The sequence below is a fragment of the Monodon monoceros genome, unplaced genomic scaffold, assembly GCF_005190385.1.
Source record: "Monodon monoceros isolate NGI ecotype Baffin Bay Population unplaced genomic scaffold, NGI_Narwhal_1 Super_Scaffold_9, whole genome shotgun sequence".
Lineage (NCBI taxonomy): Eukaryota > Metazoa > Chordata > Mammalia > Artiodactyla > Monodontidae > Monodon > Monodon monoceros.
This window is the reverse complement of record NW_021703786.1, coordinates 29235592-29255049: the sequence shown is the minus strand read 5'-3', so window position 1 is coordinate 29255049 and position 19458 is coordinate 29235592. Positions and strand designations below refer to the sequence as shown.

General features: G+C 51.0%; 1 protein-coding gene across 1 annotated transcript in view; it reads left to right on the top strand.

The window, feature by feature from the left end:
- Positions 1-19458, top strand: part of MGAT5B (alpha-1,6-mannosylglycoprotein 6-beta-N-acetylglucosaminyltransferase B) — a 66953-nt gene that overhangs the window by 38724 nt on the left and 8771 nt on the right. The window contains 5 exon segments of the mRNA XM_029212316.1: positions 5533-5664; positions 7050-7183; positions 11502-11632; positions 12099-12104; positions 19296-19451. Of these exon segments, the coding sequence (XP_029068149.1) occupies positions 5533-5664; positions 7050-7183; positions 11502-11632; positions 12099-12104; positions 19296-19451 (559 nt within the window).

Here is a 19458-nt window from a genome sequence, read left to right as displayed (position 1 = left end):
TTTCTGGGTTTATTTCTCTGTGGTCCTCACGCTCTGGGGAAGGGGCAGCAGCCGCTCTAACAATGGCCGTGAGAGAGAGACGGGGTCAATGTCTTAGTGCTCAGGGGGTGGGCACCAGATGGGGTCAGAGGGCTAGCAGGCCCCAGAGGAGACAAAGGTCCTGGGCTGCCCAGGCGGGGTGCTCCTGGTAATGAGATGGATGCAGGGAAGCTGAAGCTCCCCATGGGCACTTAGCGCCTGGAGGCAAAGATCTTTGAGGCTTTGTAGGATTCTTTTTAATTAGGTCCATCCCACACAGAGAAGACAGAGAGGGAGAGAGAATAGTTTGTTCCAGAATTTGAGCACTACCTGGAGAGATTATTTCTAGCCACAGACCAAAGGCACAGGGAGAAATAAAACCGGAGAATTTTTAGCCTAGAAGGAGCCGTGGAGGTTTGTCCATGTATCATGGAATGGGAGTGGAGGTGGACACCAGAGCGATTCTGTGTCTGCGCGAGGTCACCCAGCGAGCTCGTGCTGGAGCTTTACGCCCAGGGCTGCTCTTCACCGTGTGGAACTCAGCATCTTGATTCCTAGCTGAGGTTTTTTTTTTTTTTTTCTTTTGGGCGTAGATTCTATTTTTTTCTCTGCCTTGTCCCATTTGCCCATCCACCTTTTGATCTTTTAGCAAAGAGTAACAGCCATCCTGCTTTGGCTCTTTGCTGAGCCCCTACATCGTGGGGGGCCTTGGAGAAGATGGGGACATGGCTGCCTTTGGGAGACAGAGTGCTGGGCGCGCACTTGTGCGTCTGGGCACGGAACCGTGAGTGTGGGCAGTTTGGTTTTGGCTCTTAAAAAAAAAATTGTAGTAAAGTACGCACAACGTAAAATTGACCATCTTAACCGTGTGCGGTTCAGTGACGCTAGGTTCGTTCACATGGTTGTACAACCGTCCCCACCGTCCATCTCCAGAGCCTTTTCCCCTTCCCAGACTGAAACGGTTCACATTAAACCCTAAGTCCCCATCCCCCACTGCCCCTGACAGGTTGGCTTTCAAGGGTGGATTAATCTGGGTTGGGCACCAGGATCAGATGACCAGGTGACCTGTAGAAGGGCTCTTTTTCCCTAGATCACTCCTTCCCCCACCCCCTTCATCTATATTTAGACTCCCACACAGGTGGCCTGGGGACATTTAGAAATTCATTCCAACCACCCAATTTGGCAATTCCACAGAAACTTCCCAAGCATTGTGGGTGGTAGTGGGCGGGCAGGGGAGGCGAAGTGGGTGCATCTGAAGCCCCTTCATGCTGAGAGGCTGCTTGACCCCCTCTCACCAGGGCCATGGGGGTGGGGAGGCTCTGTGAGCCCCTCCCGACACAGCCCTGGGCTGAGAGTCGGAAGAGAAGTGAACTTGACATTGGAATTAGGAAAATGTCTGGACAGGGGCCTTTTGAGGAGTCAGCACGGAAGGTGGAATTGTGCAGCTGAGCCTCCCTGGGCACCTTTGTCTGAAGGTTGTCAAGAGACAGCGTTTTTCAATTCATGTCACTGCTCCAACCAACCACTTAGAGTAAAATTGCCCATAAAAGTGAACTTAAATTACAAGTGATAAAACCACAGCCCCCTCTCCCCTCGGCTGACCCTCTGTGCTCTCCCCGGGACGAGCTCAGATTCCTTGTGACAAGAGTAATGAGGAAGCTTCAGACACATTTCCAGTGAAGTCACCGTGAATTGGAAATCTTTGTTTTCTAGGGCTGGGGGGACTGTGGGTCTCTTCATTAACTCCTCCTGGGAAGAGGACCTGCCGTCTCTGGACCAATTTGTCTCTCTTCCTCTTCTTCCTGCTGTGATGTCCTTTTGGGACCCGTGGGGCCACTTGTGTCCTGTCCAGACCAGGAGGCTACTCAGCTAATAACCCTCGGCGACGCCCATCAGCCCTGGGCCCCTCTCACTCACCCACCCCCTCTCTCCTAACATGCTTTTCTTGACCATATTTTCAGCCTTTAAACCAGTTCTTCCAGGGGTGGGGGGATGGCGGGTTCTCATGGTTCATTACCTTGTGAATTCGTTCATGAACACAACAGTACTTATTGGGTCAGATCCTGTCCCAGCTCTGGGCTTTCAAAGATAACCTGGCCCTGCCCTGGAGGGGCCCCGGTTGTGAGGAGGTGACTCAGGGCAGTGCAGAGGGATGGTGGGGAGGGGAGTGGGATGCTGGGGCAGGGGGATCGAGGGAGAAGGGCTTCTCACTCTGACCAGAGGTCCAAGGAGGGCTTCCTGGAGGAGGAGGCAAGGTTTGAGTCCAGGAACAGGAGGTGAGAAGTCTCTGGAAAGGATCAGATGGAGCCAGGGATGACTGACCAGGTTGACATCGTGGAAAGATCTCTCTAGAAAAGAGTCAGGCAAGACAGAAGGGAGGCAGAATGGAGAGGAAATTATCTCAAGATTCCAGCTGAAAAATGACCGTGACCTTAAGTGAGGGGTGTGTGTGTTGGGCGTGGGGATGGGGTAAGGAGTTGCCAGATTCGGAAATTCAGAAGGTGAACCTGATGACTAAAGTAATAATAATCAACGGAACTTTCACTCTCCTTGCCCCACTTGATCCTACCAGGAACCCCGTGAGGTAGGCTTTTTTTTTTTTTTTTTGCGGTACACGGGCCTCTCACTGCTGTGACCTCTCCTGTTGCGGAGCACAGGCTCCGGACACGCAGACTCAGCGGCCATGGCTCACGGGCCCAGCCGCTCCGCGGCACGCGGGATCCCCCCGGTCCGGGGCACAAACCCGCGTCCCCTGCCTCGGCAGGCGGACTCTCAACCACTGCACCACCAGGGAAGCCCAAGGTAGGCATTTCTATTTGTCTTTTGCTGATGAGAAAAATGAAATCTCTAGAGGCTAGTGGCCCCTCCAAAGTTAGCAACAAAACTGGGACTGGGGCCCAATCTCTGCTGGCAGGCCGGGGCTCCAATTTCAGGATGTCACTGTGGCCCAGTGACCCACCATTGTGCTGTCTGATGCCCGGTGGCCCTGGGGAGGAAGGAGAGCTCAGTGGGTGGGAGTGTGGGCGCTGGAGCCCACTGCCTGGGTTCCAATCCCAGCGCCACGCCTTCCTGGCTGTATGATCCTGGGTAAATGACTAAACCTCTCTGTGTCCTAATCTGTAAAGAGGGGAGCAGAATGGGAATGGGTCTGATCTCATAGGGTAGTTGCCCAGATGAAAGGAATTGAAGAATTGATGAGTTGAAAGCACGTAGAATGGTGCCTGTGTTCAAAATGGTAGCCATGAAGGTGAGGAAGATGACACAGGCTCTAGGAAGTCAGTGTGGGGTCATTTTCCCAGGACAGGGCTGTGACTTGCTTATCTGGCCTCTGAGTGGCCCTGGTGTCTGGGGCTGGGGCCAGGGGTGTGGTCAGGGTTGAGGCAACCAAAGGAAGCACCCATGACTTTGTTGGCACCACCCATGGCCACAGAGGGACAACATGTTGCCTGGTAACCAGCCAGAAATGCAGTGTGGGAAAATCAAGCATGTGACTGGTGCAGGTAGCAGCAACTAGACCCACCTACGGTTTATATTTTCAGAATCGTCTTAATTTTCCCAGACCCAGATTCCACGAGGGAGGAGCAGCCACCCGCTTCCTCACTTCTGCAAGAGGAATCATCACCTTGTCTTTCTATTTGTGGTTCTCAATTGAGTGGAGGAAGTGGGGCGGGGGGCCAGGGTCTGTCCTAAACCCGGAGCTTCTGTAGCCCAGGACAAAAATGATGCTCCATCTGACTGGAGGGCTTTGGGGTGTGAGAGGCAGCCACACTGGAAAGAAAACAGGGATCCTACAGAGGAGAATGTAAAACCTGCTCACCACTTAAAAATGCCACCAAATATTTCATGAAGTCTCCAGGTTGTGGGAACTGTTTCCTGTGATGGCTCCAGACCCCTGGGGTCCTGGGCTTATTCCCCTTTGCTTTCTGAGTAATTCAGCAAAAAAGCTGAAGAAGCACGCCCTGCCTTAGAAGCCCTGGGTTTGAGAGTCCTGTGTGGCCGTCTGGTTGGAAAGAGGGGCTCATTGGAGGGTTGGACGGGTGGAGACAGGGGTGGGGGGGTGCTTGGCCGTTTTTAAGTTTATAGATAAGAAATGGGGAGAAAATGGTTATAAGATTTTTGCACTCCTCTCTCCCCGCTTAGCAGCAAAGGTTCTACCACTGGGGGAGCCAGCGTGGGGAAGCTGCGTGAGGCTGGGTGCACTGGCGGGGGGAGGGCATGCCCTTCTCTGCCGGCCACAGACCAACCCCTGATGCCTTGGTCCCCGTCGCCCGAAGCTCCCCGTGACATCTTTCCATCATGGCCTTGTCGTCAGGTTATCATCAACGTCGCTGAAAAGGCCGCGTTAGGGCAGTTTGCTCAGCGCGCAGTGTTTACCGAGCCTCTGTGGGTGTCTTGCTGAGCGTGCGCTAGGTAGCGCAGAGGCGTCCAGGTGCTGCTTTTCCACATGGCTTGAATTGTCTCGAGGAGCCGGAGATGCGACCCAGGGAACTGATGATAACTGTGGCCTTTTGCCATGTGGATCCCTGAAGGGGCTCACTGGGAAGTCTCACGGATGCCTTGCAGCATCTGGACCACGAATCCAAGGGAGGCGGGAATGGGGGAGGTGGGCGGCTGCTGGGGGGCTTCCCTGGGGGCCGACACTAGTCCTCCTGGCTCAGCCGCTCAGCACAGACTGACTGAGTCATTCATCTAAAAGCCGCGTCATCTCTGCCGGGGCTGTGTAGTCAGGCTTAGCAAAGGCTCCTGGATGGTGGGCAGGGGCATCCAGGGCAAAGTTCACGCTGGCACTGGGGGGGGCCAGGCAGGGGGCTTTGAGCCTGTCTCCAGGGAGGTGGACTGGGCACATGGGAGGCCGTGTCCTTCAGGCTCCAGTGAGGTGATCCGAAGTCTCCACCCTGGGTCACCAGTGGCAGCCCTGTTCCCGTATGAAAGCCTGCGAGTAAGTTACCCAGCAGGCAGGGTCTGCCTGTGGGGCAGGGCTAGGCATCTCCGTGGGCCAGGAGCCAGTCAGCAGCGTGGGACACAGGTCTGGGGACCCTTCAGCTGCTAACAGATGCTGACGCTGCGCCGAGGACCTCGCCAGGTGTTGACGGCACCTTGTGCACACTGGGTACAGGTGCCCCCTCTGGGTGGACACAGCCCTGCAGGGATCAAGTTTGTGCAGATTAACAGAAGGTGCTCCTTCCTTCTGGCAGGTAGCCCAGGCCAGGTACAGTCTTGGCAAGCTAGCCGGGGCTGGATCTCAGTCCCATTTGCCCCTCGTTGGAGTCTCTTGTGCAGTGAAAAACCTATACAACCGTACACGGCTACCCTGTTTGCTTCCTCTCCAAGAGTTCGCCAGGATTCATGCACTGACCTCACTTTCCTTTACAGCGTTCTCCCCGCCACTTATTCTGGGCTATAGGAACAAGGGTGGGCTCCAGGTCCCCCCGGGGCAAGCCTGTTTGGGAAGAGGGGTTTTTGCTGTCTGTGGGTCCCTCTCGGGGCTCAGACTCTGAAGGGCTCTTCTCTCAGTAACTTAGGGGCGCCGCCAGGCCGGGGGAGCTGCCCGCTCGCCACGCCCCTGCCTTTCGACCTCGTCTACACCGACTACCACGGCCTGCAGCACATGAAGCGGTACATGGGACTCTCCTTCAGGAAGTACCGGTGAGAGGGCAGCGCGACGGTGGCGATGGCCCATGGCAGCCCCCGGGCTCTGGCTGCCGGCTGGTCCCCAAGGTGGGGGATTTTGCACTTTCCCAGGTTCCGCGGTGGAGAGAAGGCTCCCCTCCCCCACTGCCTTCCTCCTCTGACCGCTCTGCCTCCTGACTAAGGCTGACTCAGATGACAATTAATAAACCACAGCCGGGCGATCCAGGCCCCTGTGCTGCTGGACAGGCTGGGGGGCAGGGTCAGAGCTGACCCAGATGGAGGGGGCAGAGGAATTGCGGGGAGTGGTGGAGGGGAACAAGGCAGGTAACAGGGCGTGACCTCTGTGGGTGGGGACCCAGCAGCCCCCCACCCCGACTCCCCCCTCCACCCCACCCCCTCCAGGGCAGGAGGAAGGCCGATGCCATAGCCCTGTCTCTCTGCAGCCAGCCGGGTACGGGGTTTAATTTAGCACAGAGAGCCCTGCTGTTTATTACGTTTGCTCTAGTCTCATTGACTATCCCACATGATTTTATTAGGGAAAAAAAAAGTGACAGGCAGCGTTATTGCTTTTATTATTAATGCATGTTCTCCGTGCACTGGGGGCCTCTTCCTGCCATTCCCACCTCTTCCGGGGGAGGAGTGCCGACCTCAGCAGTCTGGACAATTCTGGGTCACCGGCAAGGACTCTGGGTGAGGGAACTCCTTGTAGGGGCGTCTGAGTCTCAGCGGTTTTCTTCAGGTGCCCACTCCGGGGTGGCCCAGATGGAGGGAGAGGTTCTGGGCTTTGGCCCATTGACAGCAGCCTCAGTGGGCCAAAGGGTGGGACAGAACCTCCACCGGCTGGGAGGCCCACCTGAAGTGGCCACACTTGCAGGAGACTTTGAGGCACGATGGGCACGATGGGCCCGTGGCAGTGGCTGGGCCCTCTGAGGCCCTGATCTTCTGCATCTCAGCCCAGATAACCCCGGCACATCCTGCGGGTGTCAGGCTCCTGGGCAGAGGGACTGTGGACCCCCTGCCCAGGAAAGTAGAAATCGTACAAGTGACCCCTGGGGCAGTGGGGAGGGATCCCATTCCAGGCTGGGCCTCCCCTTCTAGGCTCCCTTGGGGCAGCTGTAAAAACTAACAGTTTCTGAGTTAGTGGTCCCTGGTTCAGGTGTATCACTAAGACCCTGAGACAGTTGTCCCCATTTCACCAATGGGGAAGCTGACCCAGAGAGGTTAAGGCACTTGCCCGTGGTCACACAGCCAGCTAGTGTCTGAGCCCAAGCCCTGACCACACATCACACTATCCTGACCAGCCACCTTCGGGTTACAGAGCCCACGGCTGGCACAATCCTAGCCCAGGGAGACACAGGGAGGTTGGTGACCCTGGTTCCTGATCCCGGGGGGGTGGACAGGTGCCGCATCCGGGTCATCGACACCTTTGGGACAGAGCCTGCGTACAACCACGAGGAGTACGCCACCCTGCACGGCTACCGGACAAACTGGGGCTACTGGAACCTCAACCCGAAGCAGTTCATGACCATGTTCCGTGAGTGTCCGGCTCTGGGAGGTGGCGGGGGCCTCTCCGCGGTGGCCCGGGAGGAGGCAGGCCCCATTCCTTCCTCTCCTTCCTTTTGGGGCCTGTGCGGGGAGGGGGGGAACACACCCCCTTGGCGTGTCCCCTTGGACGGGAAAGCCTTGTTCCCCTCTCTGCAAATGTGTGAGCCACAGAGGAAGCCTCTGGGGTGTGTAGGGAGGGGGCAGCCTGGGTGGCGGGGGGTGGGAGGGGGGAGCATGGTGACCTTTCCAACACCCAGAGGACGCAGCCTTTGTCCTCCTGGAGCGCACGTTGCTGTCTTGCTCTCGAGAGCGGCTCAGCACAGGGTTCCAGAACAAAGAGGGTTCCATGGCCTTTGAGAAAGAGAGACATTCCAACGTGGAGGGAGACTTAAGTGAGTGGCGAGGGGGCAGCATAGGGAGGCTTTCTAAGCAGAGGGAACAGACGTAGTGAAGATGGATATGGAAAGAACGGAAGGTTCTGGAAATGCAAATGCTCCGGGAGGCTCCAGCGTTGGGGATAATGGGAAGTAAGGCTGGGGGGTGGGGTGGCTGGGGCCCCTGTGGGTGGCGGGCTTCGGGCAAGGGATGCCATTCGAGCTGAGCTTTCGTGATTTTTTAAAAAAATTATTTATTTATTTTTGGCTGCTTTGGGTCTTTGTTGCTGCGCGCGGGCTTTTCTCGAGTTGCGGTGAGCGGGGGCTACTCTCGTGTGCGGGCTTCTCATTGCGGTGGCTTCTCTTGTTGTGGAGCACGGGCTCTAGGCGCGTGGGCTTCAGTAGTTGTGGATTGCGGGCTCTAGAGTGCGGGCTCAGTAGTTGTGGCGCACGGGCTTAGTTGCTCTGCGGCATGTGGGATCTTCCCAGACCAGGGCTCGAACCCATGTGCCCTGCATTGGCAGGCGGATTCTTAACCACTGGGCCACCAGGGAAGCCCGCTTTCGTGATTTTTAATGAGACTTTAAAATATATAAACACTGACCTCCCCTCTTACATGCAGCGCGCTGAAAATAATTTAACCTTTTCTTGACAACTCGGGGCCAATGCTCTACCTCTCTGGTGTGGGGCCTGCCCTGCGGGGCCGGCAGAGGTGTGCGGAGCCACGTCCCCTGCTGAGTGGCCCCTTCTCCTGTCGCTGTTTGGTGTGGCGCCTTTTCTCCTACTTGGGAGACTGTCAGCTGTCACTTTTAATCGTCGTCAAGCTATCTGCATCCAGCAGCATCTTGGACGTCTAATTGGCGGCTCTTTGAAGGCTGTGGGTCAGAAAGCTGGATAAGCGCCCTCGTTAGGATTGTCTCTAAATTAAGAGTGAGCTTAGTTCCAAGCAGGGTCCCAGGAACTTGCTCGTAAGTAAAGTAGCTGATCTCTGCTGAGCCTGTCAAATGAATGCCTCCCTTTTGGGTGCTTAGGGACTGCTTTTGTATTACTCTTCAGGTTCTAGGCTGTATTAGAGGCAGACAAGATTTCTGAATAATACATGAGTAATGGCTTGATTGGATCCCAGAAGGTTGGGAAGGTGGGAAGTTTCCTTGGAGCCCAGATGAGGAAACTGAGGCCCAGAAAGGTGGAATGTCCTGTCTGAGGTCACATGGCTCTGTGGGGACCAGACTCCCTCCCCATAGCCCATTGCAAGGTTGTGTGAGGCTTCTCCAAGAGAAGAGTGACTGTCCTAACAGGTCATCTGGTGGCATTGTGCTCCCAGCAGAGTGACTGAAGTGGGATGGGTCCTGAGGAGATTTCTGGAGGGAAAGGAAGTGGGGGTGGGTAGTGGTGGTGATGCTGTAGGCTGTGGAAACAGCATATGTGATAGCAGAGCAGAAAAAATACCATTGAGGATCTGGGAGCAGAGGGGTGGGGTCTTTTAGCAAAGATTCCAGAGTTTACATTGGATATGGTAATTTGAGGTTCACTGTAGGTTCTTGAGCTAGGGAATATTGTGGAGAAATTTTTTTTTTTTTTTTTTTTTTGGTCACGCCGGGCAGTTTGAGGGATTTTAGTTCCATGACCAGAGATTGAACCCAGGCCCTCGGCAGTGAAAGCACGGAGTCTTAACCACTGGACCTCCAGGGAATTCCACCCCCCAAATTTTTTGAGATACATTATTCTGGCAGACTGCAGATGGCCAAAGGGACAGTGGTAGAGGACGGGGAAGCAGGAGATGGGTTAAGAGCCCTCTGTGATAATCTACACTGAGAAAATGAGGACTTGCCCTGGGGTAAAACCCACTGGATCTAGAGTTCCAAAGCTGGCAAACTCCTACTCATCCTCCAAAACCCCATGTCAAATGTCTCTTCTTTTTACTGTCACTTTCACTGATCACCTTATCTATTCCAGGCAGAATGTTTTTATAACTCTTCAACCTAATTCTGTTAAAGCATATATTGAAATAGAGTTATTTGCTTATACATTTATTTCCACTGATAGATTATGTATGAATCACTCAAAAAGGAGCCACTGACTGATTTATCTTTATTTCCCTGGAGCCTATCAAGGTCCTCAGAAAAATGTTAATTGACTGAATCAATTAAAGAAAGAGAGAACAAAAAACAGACTTGCCTGTCTTAATGATATACCAAGTCCAGGAAGGAATTCATGAGCAGACCTCTTTCCCCATCTATTGATAGCTGGTTGATTTCCCCAAAGAGCTAACTGCCTTTGCTCTTTGCTCTGGCTGCCTCTCCCTGCCTTGCCCTGCCCCCAGGAGCTCTTTGCTTAATGGTCCCTGATATTTTAGTTGGTTGCAATACTTCGTTGTCCCACGCCCACTAGTTTAGCTAATTGTTCTAAACCTGTCCCTTCTGGTAGAGTTGGTGGAATGAGATTTTCTTCATCCCTGAGAATAGGGAGGAAATGGCAAACGGGAGAGAGACCTGGGTGCAGCCCCAGCTAGAGCCAGAGGGTAGGGACAGAGACCAGGGTGGGGCTGGGCAGGCAAACTGGGTCAGGGAGGGTCTGGTCTGCCCTCCTGGGGCCTCTCCCTGGCCTGGCAGAGCCTCCTGAGACAGGAGAGCTGCCTGAGCTCTGACCATCACAGAAACAATTCCAGGCCTCCAGGGCCCCCGTTATGCCTCTGAAGCCCTAGAGGAGAGATCATTTTGTTCTGTAGCCTGTCCTTATAGTGGTCGGATTTTCAGACTCACGAATCCGTGAGCTTTCTGGGGCACTTGGACAGAAAACCACCGCCTCTTCTAAGGTACACCAGATATTGATTATAAATTTTGTGGGTATTGAGAGGGATGGGTAGACATATTGTGTTAAATCTACACATTTGATTAAAGTATGCATCCCAATTTCAGAAATGCTAAAATGTGAAAAAACATGCATCTGAAATGAAGAAGTAGGGTATTTGGCATCAGGGCTGTTCTGGGAAATCAAGGGTGTTTGGCTGTTACCAACCTACTCCCTGCAGCCTCTCCCACCTGGGAAGGTAGAGTAGGTTTAATTGGGTTCCATAAGCACTCTATTCAAGGTCCTCTACGTGGAACGGAGGGATCATGTGACGTGCAAATGGATGACACTTGTGCCTACACATCTACCCTGCCACGGCAGGCAGGGCTAATCAGTGACATTCCTGCAGCGTGGCCGAGGAATTGGAGCCCTAGCTGAAACGCATTCCTTGCCCGTGGTGCGCTCGGTTCTGGGAGGTGAGGCAGGGTGCGATCCGCGCTTTGCCGGAGACCTAACCACAGTGGATGGGGCCACAGGGGAGGGCACGTGGACCCCAGAGAAGGCTTCTGGGAGGAGAGGAGGTGACGTGTGAGTGGGGCCCTGAAGCGGAATAGGATTTTCTCATCCTGGAAAAGGGTGGTGGGCGCTCCAGGCAGAGGGAAGGGCAGGGCAGGAGCTGGCAGGTGTGAAAGGGAAGATGTTCCGTGCATTTGTGAGCCAGCCGGCCGGGCGCTCCCGTGTGCCGGGGACACAGACAGAGCTTTTGCTCTCGTGGGGCTTAGATTCTGATGATAATACACAACCAAATCAATATATACTATCACATCTGGTCAGTGAGTGCTGGGACAAAAAATAAAGCAGGGAAAGGAGACAGAGTGGGATTGGGGTCAGGAAAGACCTCTCAGCAGGGCCTTGTGAGCAAAGGGCTGCGTGGAGAGAGGGCTGGGTAGGTGGTAAGAGATGCCGTGGAAGGGGGCCAGGGCACTGATGCTCTCCCCGCCCCAAACAGGACCCCTTACCTCCCAGCCCCCTTCCCCATCCTTGCCAAACAGGGAGCCCTCTGATGGGGCTGGGCCGGGTAGACCCAGGGCGTGCCCTTGGCTGCCTGGTAACCCTCTTCCTGACCTCGTGGTCTGGCTGCAGCTCACACCCCGGACAACTCCTTCATGGGCTTCGTGTCCGAGGAGCTCAACGAGACGGAGAAGCAGCTCATCAAAGGCGGCAAAGCCAGCAACATGGCCGTGGTGTATGGCAAGGAGGCGAGTATCTGGAAGGTGAGCCCCGCTGAACGCAAGCACCAGCCCTCGGCCCCCAGGGGCTCCCAGCCCCAGGATTCGGCTCCCATCCGCCGCCCCCAGCACCGGACGACGGTGGAAAACAGCCCCCACTAATGGGTCAGAAAAGAGGCCTCTAACTGCCTTTGGAAATACCAGCCCGGGGACTCATGCCTCACCCCTCTCCCTGCTCCCACGCTTTGCAACAAATTCAAATGGCTTAACCTTCCACCCTCCCTCAGATGGATCAACAGACACTCTCACCCCGCAAAGGGGGTTTAGGCTAGACGTGGGGATTCTGTGGGATGGGAGGCCGTGGAGAAGCAGGAGAGGCCTAGGAACTGGAACCCCGTCTTCAGGGCGGGGTCCCACAAGAAGCACCACCAGCATGGGAGGGTACCCACTCACCCCGCCACTGACTTGTCCTCTCTCCTCTTTTCTCTCTGCCCCCCTGGCAACGAGGCAGCTCCAGGTATGCCACGTGTTCCCTTCGCCTCCCGCCCCCTCTACTCTCTATAGGGTCTCCCCTGGGGGTGCTCCCGAGGTGGGCTCTCCGGGGTTTGTGGCTCCTGTGGATGGACCAGACCAAGGCGGGAGGAGGGTGACGGGGACAGCGGGGTCTCAGGCTCTTCCCGGGGCCCTCTGAGGGGAGGCAGGCCCTGGAGGTCAGGGTCCAGCTCCGTGTGGCGCGGGGCAGCTCCTAGGATGGGCCATTGACCTAAGGCAGGCGGCGTGAGGCGAAAGTTTAATAATAAAGATGCCGATCACGGGGAACGTTGAGCAGCCCCGTACCCCATGTCAAGCCTGTCACATGACCGTCTCAGTTAATGATTCTCATGCTGTGTTGATTAGGATTAAGTCCAGCTGTCACAGAAAAGCCCTGAATAATAGTGACTGAGGCAAGACGCAAGTATGTCTTCTTTTCTGTTGACAAACTCTGGAGGTGTCAGTCCTGGCCTGACCCCTGGGGCTCTTCTCCCCTGGTTGACCCGCCCTCTTTAGTTCCCACCCTGGTCTTGCCTCATCATTTAAGATGACCACAGACAGTGCACAGCCATTACATCTGCCCTCCAGCTGGGTGGGGGGGCGGGGAGAGGAAGAGGAGGAAGGAGGAGGGGCGGGGGAAGGTCAGGTTTAGGGACATCGCCTGACCGTTACGCGCATCTCTTCCCCATATGGCCCTGTGGCTAGGTCTCCGTCCCGTGGCCATGCCCAGTCTCAGGGGATGCTGGAAGTGGCTGTGCCCCCGGCAACCAGGTGCCCAGCTCAGCCCTGGAGTTCTGTGACTGAGGAAGGGGGAGGAAAGCGATATTATGGGACATCTCATGGTCTGTGCCACAACAACCCTATGAGGTCATAGCCATGGCTAATATTGGTCCATCCAGAGCTTACTGTTGCCAGGTGCTCGCATATATTTTCTCACTTGACCGTCAACTACGAGGTTAGAGTGACAAGCTAGTTAAGTGGTGGGGCTGGGATTTGAACCCACATCTAACTCTAAGAGCCAGAACAGTTAACTCTGACTCTACATAGCCTCCCCGGTTATGACGCCTTGGATAGAGGCAGAGAGAAGCTCTGGATTAAGCTGGACTACGGGTCCAAGCCCTGGCTGAGACACCAGTGCCCACTGCCAGGTGTGGGGAGAGGGGCGAGGACTCATCCTCATTTGAGGCCAAACGAGCTGGCTGCCAGGATGCCCGGGGTGCTGGGCAAGGGAGCGAGCACAGGCGGTGTCTGCTTGGACCAGAAAATACTGTTAAGAAACTGCCCCGAGAGAACGAGAGGTTATGAGGCCTGGGAAGAGAACAGTTTTCTCTCTAGCTCAGGAGCCTCTGGGTCAGCCAGGAGCAACGCTGTGCAAGAGACCTCAAAGCAGTTGCTTCCAAAAAAAGACATCTTTGCTCTGGTCTTTGTGACCCAAGGAAGGCAGAGGTGGCCGGCTGAAGAAAGGAATGACAGCAGCATCCTGGGAAAAATGCCATCTAGAGTTCAGGGGGCCAGGTGGCGAGAAGCGGAGGAGGGAGGAGGGTATGAGGTCGTGACATCCTTAGGGGAGTGGCAGCCGGGGTCCGGAAGAGGGCTTTGGTGAATGTTGTGCCGAGGAGGCTTGTCTTATCCTGGGTCCCCAGAGCTGGAGGCTAAGGCTTAGATGCTGCTGTTTTAGGAGAGCCTGTCCCAGGGAGCAGGACTGAGGGATGGGAGAGAGGCTGCTCGTCCGGATGCAGGGCAAACCCAGCCTTGCTGTTGGAAGAAACATTCCAGACCTCAGAAGTGCTTCTGGGGGAGCTAAGGTGGACTTTTCAAACTGCAACTTAGCTCTGGTTGTTGTTTTTTTTTTTTTTTTTTCTCCTCTGGCTTACTGAGGTATAATTGACAAAGAGAAATTGTATGTATTTAAGGTGTACAACATGATGGCTTGATAAACATTTATATTGTGAAACGAGTGCCACAATCAAGCTAATTAACACATCCACCACCTCAGTTATCATGTGTGTGTGGTGAGAACATTTAAGATTGACTCTCTTAGCAAATTTCAAGTATACAATATAGGTTTATTAACTATAATCACCATGCTGGACATTAAATCCCTGAATTTATTTATCTTAAAACTGAAAGTTTGTCCCCTTTGACTCATATGTCCCCATCCCCCCCCCGCCCAGCCCTTGACTCACACCATTCTACTGTTTCTATGAGTTTGACTCTTTTCAATTCTGCATATTAGTGAGATCATGCAGTATTTGTCTTTTTTTAACTCAGAGAGCCTTGATTAGCCTTTAAAATGAAGCAGAATAACTTAGAAACAATAGAATAAAAGGATATCAGAGGACTTTATTAAGAGTAATTATTGTTTTGTAAAACTTTAAGTTTTCATACATAAATACACACACGTGTATGATTAGGTGAAAAAAAGTTGCTCAACAGTGCATGTAACGTGAACCCATTTGTGCATGTATGTGTGTGGTTTTTTGTTTTTTGTTTTTTTTTTTTTTTGCGGTACGCGGGCCTCTCACTGCTGTGGCCTCTCCCGTTGCGGAGCACAGGCTCCGGACACGCAGGCTCAGTGGTCATGGCTCACGGGCCCAGCCGCTCCGCTGGGATCTTCCCGGACCAGGGCACGAACCCGTGTCCCCCGCATCGGCAGGCGGACTCTCAACCACTGCGCCACCAGGGAAGCCCGTATGTGTGTGTTTTAAAGGAAATGTACACCTGCTTATAATGCATAAAAGATCTGAGGAAGGCAAACAAGAAACTGTTAATAATAGCTGCTCTGGTAATGGGATCAGGAAGTTGAATGGGGGCTTTGGAGACATTTTCTAAACACTTTATGTCCTTGATTTGATTTTTTTCTAGGGCCATAATTCAGTTTTATAATAAGTAATCCTTTTAAATTTTTGGTGTGATTACTGATATGATTTGGCTTTGCATCTACCATTTTATTAGTTGGTTTCTTTCTTTTTTTTTTTTTTACCTGTTCTATGTTCCTTTTCCGCTCATTTCTTATCCTTTTACATTGATATATTTTTAAAAATCCACCTCCCTTTAGCTAATTGTACTCTCATATTCTTTTGGTCCCGATCTTCTTAATATTTTTATACTCTTTACACTACCCCAAAGGTTATAACACGCACCTTTGACTTATCAACGTCTAAGCCAATACTTTTACGTTTCATTGGGTTATAAAAGAACTTCAAAATGTTTTATTTCTATCCGGCCCCAGCTTATATGTTTTATGGTATTTTAATACTCTCCAAATATTTTATACCCCACGATATATTATTATCATTGTTGTTGTTGTTGCTACTGTTGTTTTGCAAAGTCAATATTCATTTACACTTACCCACATTTACCCTTTGTATTGTTCTCTGTTCCTTCTTACATCTCTGAGATTCCATCTGGAATCATTGTCTCCAGAAGAAACCAACTTAGTCTGGGACTGCTGTTTTTGATTTTCTAAGAATGTCTCGGAGGATACATTCATTATGTACAAATTCTAGCTTGTCCTCTGCCTTCTGTCATTTCCGTTGAGTAGTCAGTGTAGGTCTGATTGTTCCTTTAAAGGTAATTTCTTTTTTGTGTTTTCCTTTGCCTGCTTTGAGGGCTTCCGTTTGGTTTTCAGAAGTTTTACTATGATAAGCCTCAGTGTGGTTTTTTGCTTGCTTGTTTGTTTGTTTTGTTTTGTTTTGTTTTGTTTTTATCCTACATGGAGTTTGGAGATCTCTTTGGATCTGTGGTTTGACCTTTCACTAATTTTAGGAAATTCTCAGCCATTCTCTCTTTAAATGTTGCTTCTGCCCCAATCTCTCTCCTGTACTTCTGGGACTCCATTTACACAGACATTAAATCTTCATTATATCCCCTTGTCTCCAGCATTCTTTTCTGCAGTTTCCATCCTTTAGTTTCTCTATGCTTCATTCTGGATGTTTTCTTTTGTTCTTTCAGTAAGTGAAGTTTCTCTTCAGCTGTGTTTAATCTGCTGTTAAATCCATCCATTTAGTCTTTAGTTTCTGCCACTGTGGGTTTTTTTTTTTTTCCATTTGGTTTCAAATTTTATCTTCTATTTCCTAGACTATATTCAGTGTATTATCTTAAAGTCTGTGCCTGGTAACTCCAGCATATAGATCTCCTATGAATCTGTTTTCATTGTCGTGTCTCTTGGGTGTTGATCATATAGCCTTGTCTCTTTATGTACGTGATATTTTTTAAAAAATCAAGGTATTTAAAATTTTAAATTTAAAAATCTATTTCAATAGCTTTATTGGGGAAAACTGACATGCAATACACTAAACTTGTTTAAAGTGTATAATTTTATGGCTTCTGACTTACGTGAAACCATCACCACAATCATGAGAGAGAATAGATCCACCACCCCTGAAATTCCCTTCTTCCCTTTGGCATCTCTTCCTCCCATCTCTCCTCTCCTCATCTCCAGGCAACCAGTGGTCTGCTTTCTGTCGCTATGGATTAGTTCTCATCTTCTATTGATATAATTTTATATAAATGGAATCATATGGTATATATTCATTTTTGTCTGGATTTTCTCTCTGAGTATAATTATTTTGAGACTCCTTCATCCTGTTGCATGTAACGATAGTTCATTCCTTTTTATTGCTGAGTAGTATTCCATTGCGTGGACGGACTACACTTTATTTATCCATTCACCTGTTAGTGGACATTTGGGTTGTTTCCAGTATTTGGCTATTACAAATAAAGCTGTTATGAACATTCACGTACATATCTTTGTACACACGTATGCTTTCATTCCTTGTGGGTAAATACCTAGGAGTGGAATGGCTGGGTCATATTGTAGAACTGTTTAACATTTTAAGAAAAGTGGTTTTGCCATTTTACAATCCTGCCAGCAATGTATGAGAGTTCCAATTCCTTTACAAATTCATCAATACTTGGCATGGTCAGTCTTTCTAATTTTAGCCATTTTAACAGGTGTGCGGTATTATCTTATTGTGGGTTTAATTTGTAATTCTCTAATGACTAAGGATGTTGAAGATGTTTCTGTGTGCTTATTTGTCTTCCGTTTATCTTTTTTGGTGAAATACCTTCAAAAATGTTGCCCATTTAAAAGATTGGGTTGTTTATTTTCTTATTATTGAGTGGTTAGAGTTCTTTACATATTCTGGATATAGGTTCTTTAACAAATAGATGCTTTGCAAAAATTTTCTCCCAGGCTGTGGCTTGTCTTTCTCTTAACAGCATCTTTCAAAGAGCAAACGTTTTTAATTTTAATGAAGTCCAGTGTTTTCTTTTATGGATTGTGCTTTTGGTGTATCCAAGAAATCTTTGTCTAACCCCAGGTCACAAAGATTTTTCTCCTATGAGTTTTATAGTTTTAGGTTCACATTTAAGTCTGTGATCCATTTTGAATGAACTTTTATATATGATATGAAGTCTGGGTTGAAGTCCTTTTTTCCCTTCCCTTTCCTTTTTTTTTTTTTGCATATAGAGTGATCCATGACTGTTTGTTGAAAAGATTATCCTTCCTCTACTGAAATGTCTTTGCATCTTTGCCAGGATTCAATTGACCCTACATGTGTAGGTCTATTTCTGGACTCTCTATTCTGTTCTGTTGATCTGTCTCTCTCGATGCCAATATCACACTGTCTTGATTACTGTAACTCTACAATAAGTCTTGAAATCAGGTAATATAAGTCTGCCCAATTTCTTCTTCTTTTTCAAAGTTATTTTGTCTCTTCTAGGTCCTTGCATTTCCAAATGAGTTTTAGAATTAGCTTGTCAATTCCTATTTTAAAAAGCCTGCTGGGATTTTGATTGGGATTTTACTGGTTCCCTTTTCTTTTCTTTTTGAGAAAAACTACCTCTAGGTAGTTCTGGAAAATGAATATGAAAAACTGTGGAAATAATTTGAGGTCAAGGATGATACTCTCTTCTTCCAGAGAGGATTTACTTTTATCCTTGGATTACAGCTGGGGCCCTAGCAATCCCAGGTCACCTCAACCAATGATAGTAATTGAGACAAGTTTAAAAGGATTCAGCCCCTGCCAGAGCTGCTCTAGTTCTGGTCCCTCCTTTCTTCCAGGCTGTAACTCCTCAGAGTTCCAGCCCAAAGTGTGGATTTCCATCAGGGCTCCCCATCTTTGGCAGGCCCCAAACTCTAACTTTTGTCTCCCAGGTCTGCTTAGCTGCCTAGATGCTGCCCCTGGAATCAGCAGGTGCCCCCAGGAGGAAAACCAACCCCAACACTGGCCTCAGCAATCTCTTTTCCTCCTTCTCCCAGGTCTTGGCCTTGTAATTCTTCATCCTTTGTTAGATTTTCCAGGGCCTTCATAGATGTATTTTACATTTTCCCGTTTTTCCTGGTCATTCTCAGAGGCAGGGCTGATCTGCATTACCCAAAGTGGAAGGCCTCCTTGTGAAAAATGTATACAGTTTGAGTTTCAAAATGTGAATTATTAACAATTATTCTGATGTCCATTGATAATATTCTACAAGAGCTGTGGTTAATAAAGTGAACCTGGGCTGGAGCTCCTGGTGGTCTGATCTCATGCTGGCCGGCGGGACGTGGGGAACCATGAGTTCTTTTCGTCTGACCCATTGGCCTGTTGGGAACTAATCCTCCCTGAAGAGAGCCCCACGCCCCACCCTTCTCCGTGATCTCGAAGCTACTTTCCCCTCCCTCTCTTCTGCGAGCCTCAGAAAATCTCTAAAAAATAGAACCCAGCAGCCGATCCCATGCTTGTTCCTGTCGAGGTCCTACACTGACCGCAGCTCGCTCCCAGCTCAGGGCCCTGGCCGTAGCGTCAGATGGGTGCCCGGACACTGAGGTGTTATGTATTCACCTATGCTCCGTGCCTCCTCAGAGGTCCTTGGAGGTCATCAGGGATTCAGGGGAGGCCAAGTAGCTCCAGCTGGATACAATTAAATGTTGGTCTCTATAGGAGACCTTTGGAAAGAAAACAGGTCTGTGGCTAAAAATAGTCAGGAGGCCTCTGGTCTAATCCAACCTCTGTAACTCATAGATAAAGAAATTGAGGACCAGAGAGGGCAGGGGCCTCCTCAGGGTCACACAGCTGGGCCGACCTGAGACTGGCCCCATGTTTTCCGACTTCCCGACCGGGGGTGTCTCTTCAGCTGGCTCTGCCGTCTGAGGTTGGAGCAAGGCTCCCATCCCCTCCATCTCCTCTTCCAGGGGAAGGAGAAGTTCCTGAGTATCCTGAACAAGTACCTGGAGATCCACGGCACCGTGTACTACGAGAGCCAGCGGCCCCCCGAAGTCCCGGCCTTCGTGAAGAACCACGGCCTCTTGCCGCAGCCTGAGTTCCAGCAGCTGCTACGCAAGGCCAAAGTGAGCC